This window comes from Pipistrellus kuhlii, unplaced genomic scaffold, assembly GCF_014108245.1.
Source record: "Pipistrellus kuhlii isolate mPipKuh1 unplaced genomic scaffold, mPipKuh1.p scaffold_m20_p_3, whole genome shotgun sequence".
Classification (NCBI taxonomy): Eukaryota; Metazoa; Chordata; class Mammalia; order Chiroptera; family Vespertilionidae; genus Pipistrellus; species Pipistrellus kuhlii.
The window spans coordinates 161,457,243-161,474,054 of record NW_023425529.1 but is presented as its reverse complement, the minus strand read 5'-3'; the positions used below and the strand labels follow the sequence as shown (position 1 = coordinate 161,474,054).

Here is a 16,812-nt window from a genome sequence, read left to right as displayed (position 1 = left end):
CCAGAGAGATGTGGGCTGGATGATAACATCACACTGGTCCTGACCACAGGCGGTTGGGCACACCCACCTGTGACCTACACAGGCCTCAGCAATGCCGGGCCAACGGGTGGATGTGAGCCTGAGACAGGCCCTTGTGAGGCACATCCTCTTAAGTGCAAATGAAATCCAGAGCCAAAACCATACCCCAGTAATGATTATGGGCAGATCATACATTCCAATAAAGGGCCTCCAAGCCAGAAATCTTTCAACTTCACAGCTGATGACATGTTTGTCTATGTATTCTGAAAAGGATTTTTTATTTTATTTTATTGATTTCAGAGAGGAGAGGGGGAAAGAGAGATAGAAACATTAATGATGAGAAAGAATCATTGATTGGCTACTGCCTGCATGTCCCACACTGGGGATCGAGCTGTGACCTCTTGGTTGATAGGTTGACGACAATCAACCACTAAGCCATGCTGGCCGGGCTGAAAAGGAATTTCTTTTTTAAAAATAGTTTTTAAATCCTCATCTGAGGATATTTTTCTATTGATTTTTAGAGAAGAGTGGAAGAGAGAGGGAAAGACAGAGAGAAACAGTGATGTGAGAGAAACACAATGATTGGTTACTATCTCCAGCAGGAGCCCCGACCAGGGCCCGGGCCAGGGAAGAGCTTGCAACTGTAGTTCACACCCTTGACCGGAATAAAACCCAGGATCCTCAGGTCTGCAGCCCACGCTGAGCCAAACTGGCTAGGGCTGAAAGGGAATTTCTACCATGGGAAACCACACCCTCTCCTTTGTCTGGGAACTGTTACATGGGCTCCTGGCCCTCCCGTGCTGTGAGACCCTCAGCACAGCCCTGTGAGAGGCCATTCCCTAGGAGCGTCGTTCTTTTTTCACACGGACAGCTGTATGCTCAAGAGAAATCAGAAAACACTAGAACCTAGACTTCTGGAGAAGCCTAATTCTACTTTCAAAACCCAATAGAACAACAACACTAAAAAACTCTTATTAGTAAAAAGAAATGCACTTATAATTTAAAAGTAAAGAGAAGAAAAGTCTCCAAAATTGTTTAAAAGAAGCACATCGCCTCACCTCACCACGGGGTCATTCTGATCATTGTAAACATTTATGCGGCCCACAAACCTGGCAATAGAAAAGTCCGGTTAGTGGCACAGCAGCAACACGGGGGCGGGGGACCCCAGGAGGGAAGAGGCAGACCGGAAGTGCCCTGGCTTAAGGAATGTGCGCCCACGACCTGGGATTCTTTACCAAAAAGCACATCTGTGTGTAGCTAAACGATTCTACCTTCCTCCCCTTAGTTTACTTTCTGTTCTTATTAACCCATGACTTAAATGATTTTCCTTAAAATCACTTCCTCAACGTAGAAAAAAATATTTTTTTTTCTGCAACAAATTTAGTTTCATTAGGCCATTTCTAATGTTTGTATAAGTATTAATAGCTATAGATTTAAATGTTGTCAGACTCTGGAAATATATAAGTAACCTATTTTTAACTCAGTCTTAACTTTCAAGCAGTGACTGACATTCTCTTTCCAGATCCCCAGGTCCCTGGACTATTTCGGATGGAGAGCAAGAACATTTAGGGGAGAAAGAGATAGTCATGGGGAGCAAAGATCTTACTTGTAGAGGTCGGGCTGGGGCTGCTCGCACTCAATGGTAGCATGGAGGGCATCTATTTCTTCTTCTGTTTGAAATCCCTTTGTGTCTTGAACTGCATAATGTGTCTACAGGTTGACAAGAAATGTGAATTCACAACAAAATGAACAACACAAACCTAGCAGCCAATGCCTCCAATCCCAGGGCAGCAGTGATGTCCAATTTTTTGTGCATATAAATAAGACCGATGACAAAGCCTGGCTAGCATATGAGAAAAGTATAATATAGAGTTTGGCCCTAGCCAGCTTGGCTCAGTGGATAGAGCATCAGCCTGCAGACTAAAGGGTCCCAGGTTCGATTCCGGCCAAGGGCACATGCCTGGGTTGCTGGCTCTAATCCCCAGTAGAGAGGCAGCCAATCAATGATTTTCTCTCATCATTAATGTTTCTCTCTCTCTCTCTCTCCTTCTTCCTTCCTCTCTGAAATCAATAAAGAAATATATATTTTTTAAAAGAGTTTGAAAACATTAAAAGTTATAGATTTATATATTACTGCTATTTTTCTTATACCTATTAGGTGCCAGAAAGTTCTTCCATTCTTACCCAGTTTCCTCAACCTAAAACTATGCATAGCAGTACTGAGAATTCTTCTTCAAAATAGGACACCTCGATTTATCTGTCATGGTGGTGACTATCAATTAGGAAAAAAATTTAAGAGCTAAAATATTCTTTTGTTTATATAACATCCTATTGATTATAGCAGGACTGGGGAACCTTTTTTATGCCAAGGGCCATTTGAATATTTATAACAACATCCACTTAATATAAATTTATGTTGTTATGGAAAAGCTCCTAGATTTACTGCATTTCGAATCCTGCCTGGGGCTGTCTAGGCAGGGCAAGACCAAATTATTTCACGAGCCTCAAGTGGTCCACGGGAGACGCTCCCCACCCCTAGTTTACAGAGAGCTGTCATCAGCATCAGGAACTGCCCGCGTCTGACACAGGAGAATGTATAGCTACTCCTCGAACCTTCTTGTTCATCAGAATATCCGCGGGGGGCTTGTAAGGCACTGACTCCAGGACCCTACTGGGGGTCATGTTAGAAATGCAATTCTCAGGCCCCATCCCAGAGTTTCTGATGCCATGGGTCGGGAGTGGGGCCCGAGGCCTGCCTTTCTAACATGATCCTCCGTGATGCCTAAGCTGCTGGGCTGGGACCCCATTTGGAGACCATGGGCCAGATGGTGTTAGTAAGCATGGACAGACAGGTGGGCTCGCCTGGCAGGAGAGAGGAAAGCGACTCTCGTGCATGAGGGCCTGGTGAAGGAGACACACCACTACGTCTCCTCTTATCTGTCTCTCTCTAACGATCAAGTGTTAGACACATAAAATGTTCAATAAACCAAAACAAACAGGAGATATGATCACGGCAACTGCAGCAGCATTTGTAACATTTCAGGGAATTTATTGTGTATTCTACACTTTGGGAAATTTTCTAGTTATGTCTCACAGGAGCCCCTAGAAGACAGGTTTGTCCCTATTTGATGGATGTGGAAGCTCCAGAGAGGCCAGATGTCTGCCACGGTCATGAGGAATGAATGTGACCAGTGCAGGAGTCCCACTCCCCACTGTGCTTTTAAGCAAAGGGCTCAGATCTATCCAGCCCCCAAGCCAAAACCAAAGCATAGAAATGACGCCGGAGGGCACTCATCCGAGATGTTGAGCACACCATGCCGAAGGTCAAAGTGAAATGTGGACTCTTATATCTGCGGTTCTAGACTGCTATGAAATTTTACCTGAGAAGAGCGATACCCCTGGAGGCTTGAGCATCTGCTCACAGCAATGCTGAGGCCTCTGTGAGCAGCCACATCCCTCCTGGGAGAGTGGTGGAGAGGCAGCCCACGGCCCACAGTGAGAGCGTGGATGGCTCGTTTGTTTTGTTTATTTATTACTCAGTGTATTCATCCAGCACTTTGTTATTAGAGAGGAGGACACAAGGAGAGTTAGAGATGTTTCCTGTCAGAAAGGACCGGTTCATAAACTCCTCGCGCTCCAGAGCCCAGTGGCAGGCTACAATGAACACCCGAGACCCAACCCAGGGATTTCCATTCCCAGAATCACTGTTGCTCACAATGGCTTGTGCCAGAATGTCAACTCCGTTGGGATGTGCTACATAGAAGATGTGAAAATAAATGCCAAAAAAATCCCACAGGACTTTGTACAATGATACTATGAATTATCCATAAAAGATTAGCATATCTTTTACGGTTTTGCAAAAAAAAAAAAAAAAAAATTCTCTTTCTCATCCTAGAAATTGCCTATATTCATATGTATTGTTTAAGCATTGTGTTAAAGTTGCAATTTTGTGACCTAATGCCTTGATTCCATTGAGATATACTCAATCGTATAAACTCCTCGGAAGCTTTCAGATTTTTTAAATAATGAAAACCTTAAAATTAATAGTGATATGTCCTATTCTCTGTTGATTGTTAATTAAAATTTGTACCATCAGCTACCAGTACAGAATTCCACACTGAATGTAAGAAATTAATTATAACTTCAGATATTATTAAAATATTTTAACAAAAAGACACCCATTGAAGCAACAGTGAGTGTGGCAAAACTCTAGACTTGTGTGTGACTTTTCACCTAATTCCAGGGTCGTAAAGACACTAATTCTGACTGGTGAAATGAAAACTTTCAAATTTCAGCAATCGATTCATTGGTACCTCTGCTAAAGGACACAGCTACATAATGAAGTTATTTCTGTTAACTCAATGGTTGGTTGTTACGAATATCAAAGGTGGAAAGAAAAAAAGTAGAAAATAGAAAGAAACAAAAATAAAAAAACCATTTGGCCAGCACATGTCCCTGGGTCTCCACTGAAAGTTGGATTTCCAAACATGATGTGGTTTCAAGCCCCACACGCATAGCCAGGGAAGAAGGGGGAGGCCCGCACAGGGTCTCCAACAAAAGGCTCCTTACTTTGTGACTCGACTCTCCATCTAAGCTGGTGGTTGTCACGTGGCAGGTCCCGTCTGCACGGCTGCTGGAGAGGAAGATCAAGTCACAGGGGAAGGACTCATCCTCCTTGACCAAGACGATGTCCCCAACCTGAGGGCAGACAGACAGACAGTGCCATCAAATGAACCCTGCCTCTGTGCAGCAAGATTGTCTTTTTGCTTAATGGGCCAGTCAATACTCACCGATACCATTATGGTGTTTGTTTACCAGAGGATATATGGATGCTAATGTGACTCTAGAGAAAGATCATTTCCCAGGCATTTTGCCCAAACTGAGGACAGACCAGGTGAGGTTTCACTGTACCAATTTTAGATCTGGGAAGCATCAAAGTGCATTACAACGGAATATTTTGCAATGGAAACACAAACATCCATAACAGGATTATCCTCGATTCAGCCTAAAAGGATGAGTTCTAGTGTTTCCTTAACGTGTCCAAGTGGGAATTATCCTTGGAGGAAGGTGCTGACTTAAAACGAAGTGTCCCATAAACCAGGTAGGAGGGTTCTAAAGGCTGGCTGAACAACAGAACCAAGACACTGTCCAGATCACTCAAGCAGGACTAAGAAGTGGCAATCACCTTAAAAAACTAGAGCAAAAAAGAGCCACAGAATGTCTGTCATACGGATTTTTAAATTAGATGAAACATCCCACTTTTTATGTATTACCAATCAAGACATCTAAATGACCTCCCAGAAAAGCCCCTTTCCTTCAGACTTTGTGTCTGCAAGGTAAATGACCATTAAAATCAGGGCGATTAGTCAGAGGGTTCAAATCCTTCCAAACGCTTGGATGCTGCTGCCACTGTGGGTGTTTCCAGAATCAGGACATCAGTGTGCCTCTGCCTACACTGTAAGTACAGTTCCCTCTCACACTCCATTACTCCCCCAACTGAGTGTCTGGGAACTTCACTTTGGAGGGTTATTCCTCAAATAGACCTTTGTGTTTAGTGAAATTCTGTAGAAAATCCCAGCAAAGATTTTTGTAGACACAGATGGGCTTATGCTAAAAGTGACGTGGAAAGGTATAGGCCTAGAATAACTACAACAATCAATCCTGATCAAGAAGAATGAAGGGGGACGAAGGGGAGTCACTTGGCCGATGTGAAGGCTTTCTATGCAGCTGGAGTAGCAGGATGTGCCCGTCCTGGCAGAGGACTGGCACAAAGAGCAATGAAACAGGACGGAGGACAGTGAAACTGAGCCACACAAATAGCTTCCGACTAACTTCGACGAAAGTACAAAAACAATTCAATGGAGAAGGAACAGCCTTTCTGTCAAATGATAGAACATTTGGGCAATCATAAACAAACAAACAAACAAAAAACAGGAAACTTTGCTCTAAACCTCATATTTTATGTGAAAATTAATTCCAAATGGAGCATGAACTTAAATGTAAAACATGAAACTGTTAGAAAAAAAGTGCAGAACATCTGTGGGCTCCAAGTTAGAAAAAGAGCTCTTAATAGTTTTTAAATAATATATTTTTATTGATTTTTAGAAAGAGAGGAAGGGAGAGAGACAAGAGAGAGAGAAACATCAGTGAGAGACAAACATCATCTATCAGCTGCCTCCTGCACGCCCCCTACTAGGGATGGAGCAGGCAACCCAGGCATGTGCCCTGACTGGGAATCGAAACAGCAACCTCTTGGTTCTTGAGTTGATGCTCAACCACTGAGCAACACAAACCAGACAAGAACTTTTAATCTTGACCCTAAAAGCATGATCCAGCCGGGACCGGTTTGGCTCAATGGATAGAGCGTCGGCTTGGGGACTGAAGGGTCCCGGGTTCAATTCCGGTCAAGGGCATGTACCTTGGTTGCGGGCATATCCCCAGTAGGGGGTGTGCAAGAGGCAGCTGATTGATGACTCTCTCTCATCGATGTTTCTAACTCTCTATCTCTCTCCCTTCCTCTCTGTATAAAATCAATATTAAAAAAAAAAAAAAAAAGCATGATCCATAAAAGGAAAAGGAAAAAAAAAAATTGGACTTCCTCAAAATTTTAAAATTTTGTTTTATGACTGCACCATTAAGGGATTTCTGACAATGGACTAATATTTAAAATATACAAACTTTCAAAATTCATCGGTAAAAACCCTCAAATAATCCAACTAGAAAATAAAAGACATAAAGAGTTGTTGTTTTTTTCCCACAGAAGAGGATACACAGATGGCCAATAAGCACATGGAAAGACACTCAACATGGTTAAAAGCCATTAGGGAGATGCAAATTTAAACCTTACTGAGATATCAGAATGACTAAACTAAAAAAATAGTGCCAACACCAAATGCTGGTAAGAATGTGGAGAAACTGGATCTCTCACACATTGCTAACAGGAATGGAAAACTGTCCAGTACTCTGGAAAATTTTTGGCAATTCCTCTTAAAACTAAATATGGATTTGTTCTGTGACCCAACAATTCAACTCTTGAGCTGTTATGCCAGAGAAATGGAAACTTTATTCATACCAAAACCTGCATACAAGTATTCATAGCAGTTTTATTCCTAATAGCCCCAAACTGGAAAAGATGTACATGTCCTTCAACGTTGAATGTAGGCAAAATCTGGTCTACCCCACACCATGGTCTCATCAATAAAAGGAAGGAGCTACCGATACAAATAACGGGGCTGAGATCAAGGGAATTAGGCTGAGTGAAAAAGGCCAGTCCCAAAAGGTTTCTGACTATGCGATTCCATTTATGTAATGACATTCTTGAAATTATAGAGATGGACAAATTAAAGGCTCCTTTTCTAACAGCCTGGCGCAGCCTCTGAGGACCTGAGCCATTATGGCCTAAGAAAGATGATGCCTAGAGTCACAAAGGACACCCTATTGTTCTTCCTGGTCTCACAGTCGATTGAGAATCCTCTGGCTTGCACAGGCCGGACACAGAGCAGACATTTCTCATAGGAGATCAATGCACTAAAAATTCAATTTTCTGCTGGTGGACACTGCTTAGGTATTTTTTTTAAAATATATTTTATTGATTTTGTACAGAGAGGAAAGGAGAGAGATAGAGAGTTAGAAACATCGATGAGAGAGAGTCATCGATCAGCTGCCTCTTGCACACCCCCTACTGGGGATATGCCTGCAACCAAGGTACATGCCCTTGACTGGAATTGAACCCGGGACCTTTTGGTATCCAAGCCGATGCTCAATCCATTGAGCCAAACCGATTTCGGCTGCTTAGGTATGTTTAAAGAAAGAGATGTTTACTAAAAGTTACAAACTGCCAGTTATAAAAGTTGTCACAGGGATCTAAAGTAAACCATAGGGAATATCTATATATAAAAAGGACTAATATGCTAAGTGTCCCTGTGGACCCCATGTCAATGACATGTGAACAGGCCTCCCACTGTGTTCTTGTATTCTGGACTCGGCCTTTTTCCAAACACCATGACCCCCAAGCTGACTGGCTATCCCTCTTCAGGGCTGTGCCTGGAAGTGGAGGCCCACTTTCCTGTCACTCCGCATGAGAGCTGGCAATGATCCTTTTCTGCAACTTCCTGAGAACCCACCACGACTTCTGACCAGGAAAGCAGCCCAGAGAGCCAATGGAGCTGCAGGCAAGGAGGAAAGGTGGGTGGAGGAGAGGCCTGGTCAGGGCGACAAGGACATGAGAAGGTCACAGGAGGAGGACAGCTGGGCTTCACCCCTAGGTTCACAGCTAAAGATGGCAGGACAAACTGTAAAAGTTATACTTATTGTTTGTACACATTTGGTGCTCTACATAGATAATATAGGTTTGAATGCAATCCACTTCATTCAAACGCACATTTAAAGATAAAAAATTACATGTTACATTAATAATTCATTTGAGAAAAAATTAAAATGAAACTTTCAGTGAGATTTCAGACTCGATCTCCATAATTTCTCACTAATGAACATCATATGAAATTTAGGATGTTCTAAAACAGGTTTTCTAAAAATGTTTAAAGCTTTCCTTGTCTTGACTGGTTAGTAAGTATGATCCAGCGATTTTCAACTGGTGAGCTGCAAGAATTTTGAAAGCATGCAATACCTATTTTATTTCGTCAGGGGCATTGACCTCTCCCCCCTTAGGTTGTCAAATAAAAAACGACAACAGCCAACACAACAATAGCCATCTGGTGAGAATGAATAAAAATTACACCTCTATATTTTTGTCAGATCAGCAAAAATTATATTTTTGGTGGCCACAGAATTTTAGTCATTAGCTTATATGTGCCATGAGATGAAAAAGGTTAAAAATCACTGGCATCTATAATAATAAAAGGGTAATTTGCTAATTAGACTGGACATCTTCTGGATGTCATTCTGGACGTCCTTCCTGACAAAGCCAGGGCCAGAGGGCAGCCAGTCTGGGTCCCGGATGCCTGCCAGCGGCCGGAGGAAGGAAGTCTGGGTGCTGGGTGCCAGAGGGAAGCTGCTGCCAGCAGCCAGGGGGAAGGAAGGCCTAATCTTGCAAACATTTTCGTGCATTAGGACTCTAGTAATCTACAAACTTCAAATAGCCCTGTTGGGTCTACTGACAGTGGGAGAGGCTATTGGGGGTTGGGGATGGAGGACAAGGTGTATGGGAAATTTCTATACCTTCTGCTCAATTTTGCTGTGAACCAAGTAAAGTTCATGTTAATAAGAATTTGCCTTGTTCTAAAACAGATTTTCTAAAAGTGCTTCGAGTTTTCCTTGTCTTGACTGGTTAGTGAATATGATCCTGTTTTAAAAGTTGTTATTAAACTTTAAAAATAAATAAGCAAGTAAATAAATAAATAAGTAAAAGTAGTGATAGGAGTTTGCCTGAACTATTAGGGGAAGAGGTTGGGCGTATCCTATATAATAAAAGCCTAATTTTTAAGTGTCTGGTCATCCAGTTGGCCTTCAACCAATCAAAGTGTAACATACTAATGATATGCTAAGGAGACTCAACTGCTTGCTATGATGTGCACTGACCACCAGGGGGCAGACACTCCAACCTGTAGGTAAGCTTGCTGCTGGGGTCCAGCTGATCAGGATTGAGCAAGATTGAGCAAGACCAGCTGGACATGCCCTGGAGCCCTCCCACATTCCCCCACTGGCTGGCCAATCTCCCGCGTCTCTTCCAGGCCCTGATCATGCACTGGTGGGGTCCCTCGGCCTGGCCTGCACCCTCTCACAATCCGGGACTTCTCAAGGGATGTCGGAGAGCTGGTTTTGGCCCGATCCTGCAGGCCAGGCCAAGGGACCCCACTGGTATACCAATTTGTGCACTGGACCTCTAGTACCTAATTAAAAAAATGTTACACGGTTGTTGTTGTTTTAAATTGTTATTGGCTTTACACCAGTTTAGGGTGTCAGTTATTACTTACTCTCAGCTTTCGGCTCTGCTTCCGAACCAGCTTACCATGCTGGATGAAATGAACAGGGCACTGGTTCATGGCGTTATCTGCTTTATGGCGAAGCCAGTCTTCATAGCCCTGAAAAGAGAAAAAATTCCATGACAAGTGAAACATGGAGGATCCCTCAGCTCTGGGCCAATCCTTCTGGACTTTGTTGTGATGGGCCATGACATCGAGTACAGTACAGCCAGCCTTGGCCCATTGCACAAGCCAGGTGGCCTGGAGCCCTGGGGCCCTTGAGCTCCCAGCTGTGTCTATGAGAAGGACAAATGTGGCCGCAGAACCACTAGAGTCACCTTTTATTTTCCGTGACCTCACGTCCAAAGCCCACCCATTGGCAAGTCCTGGCATTCTTCCCTCAAATGTATCCTAAATCTTCCACTTCTTCATGTCCTCTGGCCACCATGCTGTCAAGGTCCCAGCCTTCCTTGGACCCTAGAAGGAGGGCCCCCCCCCCAAATTGAACAGGGAAAAGACTAGTCCTGTCACTGCTGGGAGCCCCAACTCTACACCATCTAATGGGGCTTTCCCAAACTTTCTCCCCCATCTAGACATGTGTGGAATGGCCATTCTCAAGTCGCCTGTGGTGACACACCAGATGGCTCAAGCCAGGGCTATGGTTTGGGGACCCTGAGAGGCCAGGGCCAGCTCCTGGCCTGAGGTCTGGGGCAGGGTCTTCTGGTTTCCCTTTTACTGCACTTGCCTGGTTCCTAGTCAAATTGTATGTATCAGAGAGGCCCCTGCCACTGACACTGTGATGCTCTACAGTGCACATGTGGGCTTATGTGTATACATGCATGTGCATGTGTTTGTGTACAGGTGCACATACACATGGCTTCTTGGTGTCTGCCTCCCTCACTGGAATGTCTCTTGTTCAACAATATCATCTCTAGGGCCTATAAAAAGACTCGCTACATGGAAGACACTCAATTAATACCTGTAGAATAAGTGAATATGTATAATACACAAAATTAGAAAAGAAAAATATTTTTAACCATATGCCTGGATCATATTTCACCCAGTGTTTATGGGTCTTCTGCCTGATTTGCTATTCTCCACTCTGCCACTCAGTGCAGGAGAATGCATTTTTTTAAACAAAATCAAGACATAAATAAAAGAATAAAAAATGACTACCCTAAATCAGTTTTTAGCATTTATATTGCACAAGTTTTATGCAGTTTGTGGACAAAAATAAGAAATACATACATAAATCACTCCTCCAAAATAAGAAACTATAAATGTCCTATTTCTATCACTCTATAAAAATTATTAATACAGCCGAAACCGGTTTGGCTCAGTGGGTAGAGCGTCAGCCTGCGGACTGAAAGGTCCCGGGTTCGATCACGGTCAAGGGCATGTATGTTGGTTGCGGGCACATCCCCAGTAGGGGGTGTGCAAGAGGCAGCTGATCGATGATTCTCTCTCATCGATGTTTCTAGCTCTCTATCCCTCTCTATTCCTCTCTGTAAAAAAATCAATAAAATATATATATATTTTAAAAACTATTAATATATAAATTATTACTACATAAATATAATTATATATAAATACCAGAGGCCCAAAGCATAAAATTCGTTCCAGAGGCTCGGCCCTCACAGCCCTGGCTTCATCCAGAAGGTCGTCTGGCTGTCCGGTCTAATTAGTATATTATGCTTTTATTATTATAGATAATTCTAGCCTATGGGGGTATAGTTTTTCAAAATTAGAATCACACTGCACTTACTACTCTACTTTGTACCCTCAATATATCATGGGCATTTTCCCATGGCAATTTGAATTATAGTTATACATATAATTCTGATAAACATCTTTACAATTGTGTTGCTATGCATAACCGTTATATATTCTTAGTATAGAATCCTAAAAAGTAACGTCTGAGTCAAAAGATAAATAAGACTTTTAGGCTTTTAATATGAACTGAACAAAAGTCCTCAAGAAACTTGGCACTAATTATACTAGTATTTCTAACACCTGAACTTAAATATTGTACCTTGAAGAGGATAAGTCAGCATACTCATGCACATATGCATTTTATTGATCGTAACAAACACTGGAAGCTACAATACCAGCTATTACTGTCAACTCAGACACCAGCTCAAGCATTGGATTCTCATAACTAACAACTCTGATAAAATTCTTTTTCTTAAATAGGTACAATTTCAAATTCTTTCCCATTTTAAATTCTTTCCCCAGCAGAAGAAAACAATCCTTTCCAACCAAGAGTTTGAGGTTTTCTGGATTGATTAACATGCTTTCTGAGTTAGGTTTCACTGAATGTGGAAAGTGTGTTTAAGGATGATGAATTACTTCTTCTCTGTACTATTTCCCAGTACAGAAAGGGAAACCAGACACCCAAAGAGTTGTCTACATCTCCGATGTGGCTACACATCTGTACCCATATGCTGTCATGTGGTGGAAATTCTCTGGAATTAGATGGTGGTGCTGCTTGCCACTGGTTAAATGGACAGTTGAAATAACTGAGATGCATTCTTTTTACTCTTAGTCACTGGCTTTATTCATCAGGACCAGAAAGAACAATTCGATCCACACTGAGTGAGTCAGGAGTTAGCATGCTCTAGTATAAAGCCACACCCCAGACCCTCTGTAGAGACCAGATCCTTGCAGTTAAGACCATCAAGAACACAGCCAGGTTGAGCAACTCATCTAAAATCAGACACCATCCCTGGCTGATTCAGTGTTAAACTATAGTTTCTTCCTAAACTCACAGGGCACCAAATTAACATCTAAGTTATAGAATCTCTCTCCTACTCAAGCATCAACCTGAAACAGTTATAATAAAAAATACATTTTAAGCCCTGACTGGTTTGGCTCAGTGGATAGAGCATTGGCCTGTAGACTGAAAGGTCCCAGGTTCAATTCCAGTCAAGGCCATGTACCTTGGTTGAGGGTACATTCCTAGTAGGTGGTGTGCAGGAGGCAGATGATTGATGTTTCTCTCTCATTGATGATTCTAACTCTCTATCCTTTTTCCTTCCTCTCTGTAGAAAATCAATTATATATATATATAAAATTATTATTATTTATTTTATTTTATTTTATTTTATTTTATTTTAAAGTTTATCACTTTAGCCGAAACAGGTTTGGCTCACTGAAAGGTCCCAGGTTCAATTCTGATCAAGGGCATATACCTTGGTTGTTGGCACATCCCCAGTGGGAGGGTGTGCAAGAGGCAGCTGATCAATGATTCTCTCTCATCAATGTTTCTAACTCTCTATCCCACTCTCTTCCTCTCTGTAAAAAAATCAATAATATATATATATATTAAAAATAAATAAATAAAATAAAAAGCTTATCACTTTAAAAAAACAACAACACATTTTTAAAATATAGTTAAGCTTTTCTAGCTAAATTAAACCATATTACTTTGGGTAAGAGGTGACATCATGGGACCGGTTTGGCTCAATGGATAGAGCGTCGGCTTGGGGACTGAAGGGTCCCAGGTTCGATTCCGGTCAAGGGCATGTACCTTGGTTGCGGGCATATCCCCAGTAGGGGGTGTGCAAGAGGCAGCTGATCGATGACACTCTCTCATTGATGTTTCTAACTATCTCTCTCCCTTCCTCTCTGTACAAAATCAATAAAATATATATTTTTTTAAATCAATAAAATATATTAAAAAAAAAAAAAGAGGTGACATCATACAACAAAGATAACTACCTTCTCCCTCTGCCTGTGAAGTCTTACCTGCTTGATAGCTGTGACAGTGATGACAAAGAACAGTGGCAATCCACTCGTTATTGGACTTGTGGGTGTATCAATAATCAACTGCAATTAAAAGAGAATTGTAGAGCCCTTGTCAGAAACACGCATCAGAGTGACTAAACAGACTGGCTGGCCCTATCACACGGCCACCCGACATTTGCTTTTACTTACTTTAAATTGCTTTACTGTTACCTGATTCCTCCCACCACTAGAGCTAAATTAGATAAGCAAATCATCCTATTTTACTATAAAACTGAAGACAGTTCTTTTTAACTAAGGGAAATGCTCAAGAAAACCATGTGAGCGGTGGCAAAGACACAGTCTGATACCAGTGTACATGTTATGTTAATTTACTACTCTGCTTCTGGTGCCACCCTTTAACTACGTTATTTGGATAACTTAATGTGGGGGAAAGTTTAAAAGTCCTTCAATTGTATTTTGTATAATGGAGACAAACTGGATTGTTGTTCTTAAAACACATCTGATGGATTCGTTTCCTAATTCATAGCTCATTGTGTTTTTCACACTTCTTTCTCTCCACCTCCTCCCACCCCCCCAATCCACTTCTCTCTTTAATGTTTTCTTCAGACAATCTATGTATACTTAGAAGAGGGTAAGTGTCATAATGCTTAACTGGGCTGGTGAATTTCTCCTTAAGAGTAGAAAGCACCTGATCTCCCCTCCAGTGCTCGACAGTGGCCAGAACCAATGCAAATACAGAATGCCCATGTATTTTTTAGCACCTAGGTCCCTGAACCAATACACTTGACCTTGAAGAAAATAAAGGAAGAGACTGTAGATAAGTGGCACCACTTCGTGCTCCTTAATAGCAAACCACACTTAAACACCCGGGAATAAAAGATCACTCATTTAGATTTAAGGTGGTAGAGAAATGGTCACTGGCCTTACCTGGACCAGAAATATGATAAGAAAATAAAAGTTGGCGATTCTTCTGAATTGTTCAAACAAGTTCTTGGGTATGAAGTTCCAAAATGTGTACTGTACAAAAGAAAAACAAAAAGTTGTCATTTTGGTCACCTTTTACTTTTTGTTTTATTTACTTTACTACATGGTAAGTAGCACTGGATCTCACTGTACAAAATGGTTAGTTTTATCTTTTTATTTTTATATATTTTAAAATATATATTTTATTGATTTTTTTATAGAGAGGAAGGAAGCCAGAAACACCGATGAGAAACATCGACCAGCTGCCTCCTGCACACCCCCCACCGGGGATGTGCCCGCAACCAATGTACATGCCCTTGACCAGAATCAAACCTGGGACCCCTCAGTCCGCAGACTGACGCTCCATCCACTGAGCCAAACCAATTTCGGCTATCTTGTTATTTTTATAATATCTTTCTATTGCTTCAGAGAAGGAGGGAGAGGGAGAGAGAGAGAGATAGAAACATCAATGATGAGAGAGAGAGAGAGAGAGAGAGAGAGAGAGAGAGAGAGAGAGAGGTACTGCACACCCCCAACTGGGGATCAAGCCCACAACCCAGGCATGTGCCCTTGACTAGGAATTGAACTGTGACCTCCTGGTTCACAGGTCAACGCTCAACCACTGAGCCACACCAGCCTGGCCAAATGGTTAGTTTATATACAAAACCCATAATTCAAAATTTAGTGCGATTGCAGACATTTTTTTTCAATTTGCTGACCACAAAAACAAACTGCTGGCAGAGAATGTATTCTCCAAAGGCAGGATGAATGAGTTCCCTTCTTCATTATTCAGGGTAATGCAAAGTACCTTAACAATAGTTTTATTATTAAAATGTCTTTTGTAAAACATAAACCTATGATTGTTAGCGTACATGTTTAGCATTTTTCCTTGATGGTATTTTCTTCATAAGCTTTTTCTGTGTGTGACATTGTGACTAGATGGTAAAAGAAAGCTAAAACAGAAGAAGCAAAAGTTAAGTGGTCCTGACCCAGTTTGGAGACAGCTCCTACCCAGAGGGCCGTCTCTGTCAGCACCACACACAACAGCCCTTCCTCTTGATTCAGAGGGAATGGAGAAGCAAGCAGGGAGAATGGTTCTGGGTGCCACTTCCTCTCCAAACCTTGCAATTTTGCTTCAGGAGTAGAGTTTCCCTAACTTTTGTGCTGAAAACAACCATGTCCCAGATGTCCTTAATTTACAGTGAGCATCGAGCATGGAAATGGTTTTTAAAATTCCATTTGTCAAGCTTTTGCCTTTAATGAGGACAGGATAATGAGTGAGAAAGGGCTCTGCCCAATCAGCATGGTGACCCTTGCCCTCTGTCTGCATAATGAACAGAACCTACACGAGCTCCAGCTGGGCATTGCAGACCCAGACATCAGGGACCAAGCCCTCCTACCAAATCCTCCTTTGGTGTTAGAATCTCAAACACAAGTTCCTGAAAACTGAATGGCCCTAAACTATCCAACATATTCTGAATTGGGTTTTTACATCTATTTCACCTATTTCTATATCTACAGTTTAAAGTAGGGGTGTCGAACTCAATCAGAGAAGGGGCCAAAATCTAAAATCCAGCCTAAATCGCGGGCCGAATGGTTTACTGAACAGTCATAAACTGTCATTGTGATGGAAACGCAGCGGAGTGCAGTGATGACAGCGTGGTGCGGGCCACATTGCAAGGCCTGGCGGGACGAATTTGGCCCGCAGGCCTTGTGTTTGACACATGTGGCTTAGAGAATATACAATGAATTTCCATTTTCTATTTTAATTTATAATCACAAGTTCATAATGAAGTTCATTAATGAATAAGAAAACATAGGAGTGGTTCCCCCATCCCAATGGGCATATTTTCAGTTCCCTTCTCAGAATGGCCCCAATAAATTACTCCAAGAGGGTTTCTGGAGGTTTAGAAAAGAAATTAATTTTCTAGGTCCCAAACCCTCCCTTCCCTATCCTTCATGTATCGTTTCATACCAGTCTTTTATGGGATATGAATGGGAATATCTTCTCTTAGTAATTTGTCTTTTAATTCTCTTAACAGGAGAAAACTTTAATTTTAATTAAGTCCATCTTATCAATTTTACCTTTCAAGGTTAATGTTATTGGTGTTGTATCAAAAAACTTATTGTCACCGAAACTGGTTTGGCTCGGTGGATAGAGCGT

At 41.9% G+C, this 16,812-nt stretch overlaps 1 protein-coding gene across 9 annotated transcripts in view; it reads right to left on the bottom strand.

Moving 5' to 3' along the window:
- Positions 1-16,812, bottom strand: part of ATP11A (ATPase phospholipid transporting 11A) — a 134,237-nt gene that overhangs the window by 49,696 nt on the left and 67,729 nt on the right. For 8 of the 9 annotated variants that reach the window (XM_036457232.2, XM_036457233.2, XM_036457234.2 and 5 more), the window contains exons 3-8: positions 14,613-14,702; positions 13,686-13,766; positions 9,951-10,058; positions 4,588-4,716; positions 1,625-1,728; positions 1,077-1,127 (exon numbers count right to left, since the gene is read on the bottom strand). In XM_036457232.2, the coding sequence (XP_036313125.1) occupies positions 1,077-1,127; positions 1,625-1,728; positions 4,588-4,716; positions 9,951-10,058; positions 13,686-13,766; positions 14,613-14,702 (563 nt within the window). The remainder of the gene's footprint in view (positions 1-1,076; positions 1,128-1,624; positions 1,729-4,587; positions 4,717-9,950; positions 10,059-13,685; positions 13,767-14,612; positions 14,703-16,812) is intronic. The other variant, XM_036457235.2, reaches the window with a different exon arrangement.